The sequence below is a fragment of the Pteronotus mesoamericanus genome, unplaced genomic scaffold, assembly GCF_021234165.1.
Source record: "Pteronotus mesoamericanus isolate MK-2021 breed Mesoamerican mustached bat unplaced genomic scaffold, CSHL_Meso_final contig_130, whole genome shotgun sequence".
In the NCBI taxonomy this organism is placed as follows: domain Eukaryota; kingdom Metazoa; phylum Chordata; class Mammalia; order Chiroptera; family Mormoopidae; genus Pteronotus; species Pteronotus mesoamericanus.
The window spans coordinates 632,085-641,131 of record NW_026555060.1 but is presented as its reverse complement, the minus strand read 5'-3'; the positions used below and the strand labels follow the sequence as shown (position 1 = coordinate 641,131).

The 9,047-nt window shown below is 33.3% G+C and overlaps 1 protein-coding gene across 1 annotated transcript; it reads right to left on the bottom strand.

Moving 5' to 3' along the window:
* Positions 1–1,267: 1,267 nt before the first annotated feature.
* On the bottom strand, positions 1,268–7,715 carry ODAM (odontogenic, ameloblast associated). Its single transcript, XM_054589638.1, has 10 exons — positions 7,665–7,715; positions 7,544–7,585; positions 6,968–7,015; positions 6,205–6,432; positions 5,736–5,783; positions 3,797–3,901; positions 2,938–2,985; positions 2,076–2,147; positions 1,522–1,683; positions 1,268–1,297 (listed from the first exon to the last, which is right to left on the bottom strand). Exons 1-10 carry the CDS (start codon positions 7,713–7,715, stop codon positions 1,268–1,270), a joined length of 834 nt encoding a protein of 277 aa, XP_054445613.1.
* Positions 7,716–9,047: the final 1,332 nt, after the last annotated feature.

Below are 9,047 nucleotides of genomic sequence, written 5' to 3'. Positions count from 1 at the left end.
TCAGAGAAAAGCAAAGATATTTTGCATATTTCAAAGAGATGATATTAGCAGCGAGGAAGCAAATAGCCTAAAATGATATCTGAGGCATCGCCATGTCTTCTTTTCTGAAAAATAAGATAGAATAACATTTTAGTGTAATTAGACTGTCTGTGTAAAATTTCCTAGATATTTTCTAAATTGTTTAGTAAAAGAAGGAGAAGCGATTAGACAAAAACATGTATGAATGACCGATGGACATGGACAACAGAGTGGGAAGTGACTGTGGGAGCGGGGGGTGGGCTGGGCAGAGGAGGACAAAGGGGCGGAAACTGGGACAGCTGTAATAGAATAACAGTAAAGCATGATTAAAAAAAGAAATGGAAAACTTTACATTTTCTGGCATTACTGCCCTGTAGAGTTAAGGTCACACTATATTGAAATCCCTTTAATATTTTTTAATTAAATAACTTTAACTTGCATTGTATAACAAAAGAGACTTTTCTTAAAAAGTGGTAACACTATTCATTTCTGGTTGCATTATTACAGACTTTTCAATTCAAAGAATGCTGAATGTTCATTTTCACAGAAGGAGGAATCAGAAGAGACTTATAGGCAGCAGGAAAGAGACTTAAAAAAACTTGCCTTTTAGTTTTCCCTTCTGTCCAAATTGTTTCCTTTTTAGTGTGTATTTTTTACTTCTTGGTGCCATGCCAGCCTGCCCTTCTATCAACACTCGCTAGCCTCCCGGCCAGCCAAGCACATTAGAACAGGTAATTAAAGTTATGTTTAATATGAAAATCATGGTATTTTAAATTTCCAGGTTGGAAAAGTTATGATTCTATGATTGTTCAATTTTTTTTTCATTACTGGAACTACTTTATTCCAAACTCATACAGATTGGCTGATATTATTACAACTTGTAGCAAAGTAAAGTCCTGATTTGGGAAAATTGATTCTGTAAATAGTGTCTGTAGAATGATCTTTATTTGGACCTAGTATATTTACTCTTTGTGTTTTCAGAGTTTATACCAAATTTACAGCATAAGCATACATGATTCTCAAAAATTTATTTTGATTTAAAAAAATTGTTAACTTCCCATAACTGTTACTAGCTTTGTAGGAATATATAAGCACTAACTTTTTTATTTTTATTTTTTTGGTAAGACCTCTTCATTTGTTTCTTTGACAGGATTTTTTCCCCCTGTTTTAATTTAGGATATGTCATGGTACTTAGTGCAGGCCTCTTGGCAAATACATACCAAAAACTCTGAATGATTAAGACAACATCTTATGGTTCTTTAAGGCTACCAGTCTTGGCCTAGTGAGAAAAAAGACATTCACAATAAGTTCTTATAAATCAAAATTAAATTATATTCTGATTTATCAGGAAGCAATTATAGCCATCCTAAAGTCAAGACCACATATTCTACTGTATCAATTCATTTTCTTATCTAAGTCCTATAAATTGAGCACTAGCTTTATCTTTACATTTTCTATTAGACAACAATGTCTTCACATAAAGTGAATCTTTGATTACTCTACCTTCTCTTCCATGAGCTCTGGGGTGTTAGTTGGGTCTATAGCAGAAACAAAAACATTTGTTGTGCTGGGTTTTTGTGAAGTCGAAGGAGTGAAAATTCCTCCACTGGTATGCCGAAAATTTATCACTTCTTTTTGTAAATATGGTATCACTCCTCCTGCAGGCTATACAGAAGAAAAAGAAAACAAAGTGGTTTCAGATTCAAGTATAAGGTCAAAATCAGGAAGAATATATAACAGCAGGAGTGAGATGCAAGGCAAGGAGTTAATTTAAGAAGTAAATGTCTTTAGAATTTTCTAGATATGATATATCTGTTAGAAGGAGTATGCTAATGCGGATGTCTCTTAATACCTACTTTTAAAGAAGTATATGTAGGAGAGTACCTGACAAATGGTAGTCCCTCAATAAATATTTGAGGAACTGAGTAAATTGAATCTTGGCTGGCATAAGCTGTAATAATTGTTGGAATGATAATCATGATGTTTTCATTAAAATGAACAACAGCACAGGAGCCTGTAGGTTGTCAGTTGCTAGCGAAGTGTGGCAAGGACCTTACCATCACAACAGTCTCAGGAGCTGTGCCTAGGAAGGTGTCAAAGGCTAGTTGCTGCTGTCCTCCTGGTATAAACTGAAAAATTGGAAAGTTTATAAAAGTCTGAATTATTAATCTCTAAAATAAGTTGTTTTGCATCCAAGGCAGTGAAACACTTCCCAACTTCTTAAATTAGTTTCCTAAAAACAAAAATAATCGTTTAGTTTTGAAAAAGAGGAAAGCAGCTCCTGACACTGGGAAAGTGGCCTGACTCAAGAGCTCTGCTGATGTTCTCAGGAGCTTCTTGTCTGCCACTTTCTGCTGGGCCTGGGTGTTCTCTTGAACATTAAAAATCCTGCAGAGCATCCATATTAGACAGATTTGCCTCTGAAGACAAAGAAGTGCGACAAAAACAAGATCACTTTGTAATCTTGTCTAAAGCAAGATCGTAGTGTGAGACATGAAAATATCAGACATCCTCATATTCTGGCTAATCTGAGTAACTCTTGCTTCTTTATCAATCACAACCTTGCCTTGCTCCATTAGTACCTTTGAGATAAGAATCATCGTTACTCAGTTATAGAACCAAGGTGAACCTCCCCTTTCGAACTTTCCCCAATGTCACTCGGCACAACTGCAGATCCAATCAGAAGGCACTTCAATACATTTCTATTAATACACCCCACAGTTCCCCATGGTGTGTGTCCTCATTTCAATGAGTAAATAAATCCAGGTTTGTTCACCTGGATTTATTTATCCCTGGAAGATGAGGGATGTCTTCCTGGTGGTTTTTGGCTGAAGGGCACTGATAGATTTAATGAGCTCTGAACAAAGTAGTTTCAAAAGTTAGTTATGCTTTCATGTGGAAAGGTATGCACGTACTTACAGGTTCTGCTTGTTGTGGAATATTTCCAAATTCAGTGTACGTTGGCATCTGTCAGGTTTTTAAAAAAAATACATTAGATTTGTTCTGATGATTTTTGTTATAATTTTGTGATAATTTATCACAAAATTATAAATATTTTATATTATACTAAATGTTTTTTGAAAGTTCAGTGTTTTAGACAGTACAAATTGTTAAATCACTGACCATCATCCTTTTAACATCATATGATTTCTAGGTTAAAACTCTTCCTTTCTCTTTTAGATGGCAATTGGAATGACTACTATTTGTCATTTAAAACATAATTTTCAATTTTCTCTTATTTGGTTTGGCAAGTTTTAGAGTGATGATAAACTAGTAAACTTTTTTCCATTTTCAGTAAAAGAAATCTAGTTATTATAACCCACCTGAATTTACATTAGTATCCTAAAAAAAAAAATATAGGGTCACAAAATTTAATGCAATGTTATCTAATTGTATCTCAAGATCTGGTGATCATAGGTAGCTTTCATTATGGTAGCTATTTGTATTTTAAATAATAACGGCATGTGCATATGAAAAGAGAGATGCTGGTAGATTTTTTTTTTTTTTAAGTTAGAAAACTTCATTTTCCAAGGTGATTTATCTTCTGGCCTCTGATTTTATTAAGTCCATTCACTGATTTCATTCCTTAAAACCAGCCTTGGAACATTTCCAAATTAGTCACATATTACGAGAAAACACTATAATCTTTTATAACCACCAGTTCAAGCTGTTGAGTTTTGCATTAAATATACTCCAATATCCTTTTCTCTGAAAATTTACCTTAATCTCCCTTTTCTCAGATAGGTCTAGTCAGATTAAAATTAAATACTTGCAGTACCTGCTCCTCAAATTTCTGCTGTCCTGTTTGTGGAGGTGACTGTGTGACTGTTTGCTGAGGTTGTTCCCAGGGAAGGAGCATGTAAACGGGATAGAACTGAAGCATCTATTTATAAACAGAAATGCAGATAAGAGCTTTCTTTGAATCGGCATAGGAATTAAAAAAATCTTTTAATGTAAATGTTATCTTAAAGCTGTTATGTATCTAGCAATTTTATGAACAACAACATTAAATACATAAACATTCCTTCCCAAACATTAATAACAGCTTGCATTGCATGTGATACTGGCTAAACTTTGTTTCAAGGTTGGTCAGTCAAATACATAGGAAATAGTGTGCTCAACTGAATAGCAGGGTTAAAAAAAGACATTTTGGACTTCATATACATAATTTAGACTTTATATACAAATTACTTTGCAAATATCTAAGAAAAGAATAGCCTATGTAGCATTTCCCTTACATTTTTTGAGAATCATCATTCTGCAGGACATAGTATGAGCAATTCTACCATAATGAGTACAATATCAAGAATATGTTGCTTTTTACAATTGACATTTTATTAAAACAATCCATATGCATTTTAAAATATTCTGAGAATCCAGAACAAGAAACAAATGAAGTCACTTGCAACTTTACCATCCACATTATCATGTATTGCTTCCACTCATGTCTGTGTGTCTATGCATGCCTATGTTCATAAAAAATGGGGCTCATAGTACGTACATAGAGTTTCGTATGCTGTTTTCTTATATAAGTAAATTAGACTAGATTAGACATAGATTTAAAAAAACAACTATGGTTTGAGAAATATATTTTGTGCAATGGTTCTTAATCATGACGAAGAATCAAAATCACCTATTAAGCATTTTAGCAGATAATCTTGGGATTCTACTCATGGGGTTTTGATTCATAAGATATGGGTAGGATTCAGGCATTTGTAATTTTCAAAATTACCACCAGAGATTCTAATACAAAGCCAGGGTGGAGATCCACTGGTTTAGTGGTTAAAGGAAGGGTGAAGAATTCTATTTCAACTCAGCTATTTACTTAGAATTGAAAATTTAATCTCATTAAGACATTTTTCTAATCTTTAAAATGAAGTAATTCTACATGTCACATATCTAACTCTCTAAATGCTATGACATACAATGAGATAATGTCTAGGAGAAACTTATGTTTTGGGGTGGGACAAAATTATGTAATTATGATTACAGCAGAGTCAATTGGTGTAACAGAGCAGTGAATGCTCAGTACTATACTGGTGAATAATAAAATTTATCTATACCCTAATTTCTTTGAACCCAGGATATTATAAAATTAATTAGCCTCATCTTGAGAGGGTTTTCCATATTAACCTAATGATTCTACTAGTTTGTATTCATATTTTTAAGATTCTCCTATTTTATGGAAATACCAATTATTTGACTGTAATATGGATTAAATTTTAAATATACCAGAACCTGGAAATGTTTTGATCAGAACTTCATAACCATCAAATAACATGGCTAAATGTTTCTTATCTTTATACCATATCATATTTTATCAATTTAATGCATCCCCCTCTGAAACACAATTTAGAGTTGGGCAAAATCTGCCCTGGTATTTCTCTTGAGTTATTCCTAAATTCCAGCACTTTAGATACAGAGAGAACATAGCCTAAGGCTTAGTGAGCTCCTTTATTCCCAACATGGCAATGCCTTGGGAACTCAGGAGTCTTGCGGACTCTCCTTAGCTGGTCTTTCTTTGGGAGTTATTAAGTGAACCTGCCTTTAACAAATTGATGCCAGCCCAGCAATAGCGATATCCAAACAGTGATACCAATGGGTTTTTATAGCCCTACCTCAGGAGTCAGAGCTACAAATATAAAAGAAAAAATTCATTCAATGGCAAGTGTTGGTAGCCCTCTCTCTATAGAAATAATGATATTCTATTTATTTACCTGTGCTTGCTCTTGAGGCATTTTAAAGGAGAACATATAAGGCATCTCCTGCCAAAAAAAGAATCATAAAAAAAGTTTTACTTGACTTTTTAACTTAAAATTCCAGAGCTGTTTTTCTTAAAGCTAGTCACATAAATTTATATATTAGTAGACTTCTATGACAGCAAAAAGTCATCTATTATATGCACTATCATTAGTGTAAATTGTCTTTTTCCCCCTACTTATATTTTCCAAAACATGTTTTAATACTTTTGACTTGTGGCTATGATCCTACAATAGCTGGATTAAATGATATTTTTAATGTTAGAAATCAGAAAAGATGAGGAACTTCCTGTGATGGTAGAAACATATTATGAGGGGGAATTCTTGCTCAATAACTCCTGTCTTATTTTAAAGCTGATTCATATTCATTTTCACATTTGACACACATCATCTCTCCTTGAAACAAGATGGAAGAGGTCCAACTTACATAATTAGGGCCTTGTTGGGTCTGCACTAGTGTTTGAGGCTGTGAGGGGTCCAGTTGTCTCACTTGGTTTTCCTGAGGAAAACTGACCTGTCCTGGGAAACTTATCTGATTTGGGAACAGTCTAGCAAACTGGTCTAGACTTGATAAAGAGAATGGGGCGAGCCCTGGAATTTGAGCTTGCTGTTGTAGAATCCCAGAGAAAGGAGGAATCCATGAGTTAAACGGGCCCTGGAAGAAAACAAAAGAAAGTAAGCTTTCCTCTTTCATCGCAGAAACCATTGAAATCAGTCTTGAGCAACTAAATAATTTCTATATTTTCACTGCTGCATTCATTATGAAAAAAAGACAGCATCTTTGCACATTTTGAGCCATGTAAATAGCATGAACAATGTTAAATTCCCAATGGCCACGAGAAATATGGGGCAGAATGAGGTCAATAAAGAGTATAGTTTCTGCAGTTGCCAGACTGGATTCAAATTTTTTTTTTAAAAACAGTTAGCTGGGTATGACTTTATGTAAAATAGTTAACTATCTGGTAGTTGTGAAAATCTGTGTCTGGCATGTACCAAGTTCTTAATAAATGCTAATTAGATTATAGTTTTTAGTGTTCAAACAGGGTCATTAAAATATATGGGACAAATTCATAACTTTAAAAACAGATTTCAGAAGTAGAGTCAGAAAACATTTTGTTTTCATAGAAGTGCTATAATAAGAAATGAGCAGTAGAAACATAGTCTTAAAATAATTATTAAGGTAGAGGTACCTGAAGCTGTAGTGGCTGAAGTTGAGCATTATTAAGATTCAGAAGTAACTAGAAAAAAAAGGTAATATAAAAACAAGGTTACTATATGGTAAAATTATTAAGAACAATGTTTATTACAAACATAACACAGGTCAGAGCTGACTAATCTTAATTTCCTGTTAGGAGTGAGATGTTTTCTTACTAAGCTTATACTAAATTGCAGTGATTAGAGGTAGGGATTTAACTACTCCTCCCCTACTGTGCATGAGATTGTACAGCTTTAGCCCTTTTCTGGTTTAGTCAGTCATTTTATGCTCTTAAACACCTATATACACCTATTAAAACAAAAAGATAAGCAAGATATTTTCATTGCTTTTAAAGAATTTGCCATCAAACAAGGCAAAATAATATTCTAGAAATAACCTGGTATACAAAATGAACATGAACATTGGAAATGCATTTAGATATAACAGCACTGAAGAACCAAAGAATCTTTATATCCCCTAACTACTTTTTGAATTTTTAACTTTTATCTCTGCCTTCCTGTGTTTTAAAAAACAAACAAACAAAAAGGAGGAAACTGTTTTGAGTACTAACCTCATTGCTGTTGCTTGCAGACAAAATTCGCTGTGGGATAAGCTAAAAAAAAAAAACGGTAAGAAAAAGATTTGTTAAAGATTTTATACACTGGTATCGGTTGTATTATGAAATCACTTACCGGAGCTGACATTGTGGCTCCTAGAAGCCCCCAAAGAATTATCGTTTTCATTTTCAGATAAAATATCTAGAAAAAATAATTGTGACATTTAGCTTTAAAATGAAGATATAAAAATCATGAAATTAATTAGTTGGATTATTCAATCAAGAGAGAAGCTAAGTGAATTTTACAGTATTTGCTTATATATTAGGGTTTAAAATGAAATATTTATAAATATATATAATAGGAATTATTATTTTCTCTGAGTAGAGAGACAAACCAAAATTGTTTGCTCATCCTTTTAACTTGACCAAATGACTCATCTGGTTGCAGATGAGTTGAATGGTGTAGTTGAATGAGTTACAAACAAGATGGCCTCATGTTTTGTGCTGTTCTACACTGAAGGAAATGAGTCTTTCTGACCCTGGGAGTGCCCATGACTGGGTCCTTATTATGAAAACAATTTTAATGTCTATTTAGTGTAGTAGTAAAAAATACTACAATAAAGATCTGACAATAGCAGTTTACCACCAAATGATTTTCATTGAAAAATCTAATAACATTAAGTATATATTAAAACTAAGAAACTGAGTCAATATTTTTCTAACTCAGGCAAAAAAGCTTATGAAATTAAACTGTAATATTGATTTACAGTGCAACACCTGTAAGTATATTATGTCTTGTCCTCTAGATGTGAAAAAGTTGCCCTTCTTCAGATCACTGTTCTACACAGTGATTTGTCCTACACAATTAGGGTGACATTAGTAGGCTATTCTGTAGGGTTGACTGATTTTGTTTATTAATATTATGAAAGCAAAGATTTGACATCTTACCTCACTCCTTTGCCTATGAAGAGATATCTAGGCCCATCAAGGTCTGTGTCCTTTTTATCTTTCAGCTCTGCTACTTGGAACATCTCTTATGTTTTAAAACCCATCTTTATAAAAAAAGGACCAATCATTTCTCAAAAGGGCTAGTTAATCAGTGGGTTTCAGACAATGGCTTAGCTAATAACCCCTTTCCTAATCATCCAGGTGGTATACGGATTCCCACATTTTTAGTAATGTCATTAAATTATCCTCTGAGAAATGTTTCCCTGTGATCATTACTGGTTTCTGCTTTGGTTATGACTAAATCTTCTAGAATAACTTCATTCTGTTCCTTTTTTTAATCATCCATAAAATGGAATCCCTTAATAGAATGAATTTAAAAGCCTTTACTAAGGTCAAAAATTAATGGGTCCATATTTTTAAAAGTAAAATACAGAATTATTAGACATAAGGCATAGGTTGAAAAGACAAAAATTCAAAACCTAGTTAGTGGCAGTGAAGAGTCTTTGGTTCTTCAATGCTGGACTAAGTAAGTATGAGCAATTTCATTTTTCAACCTTAAAAACATCAGTAA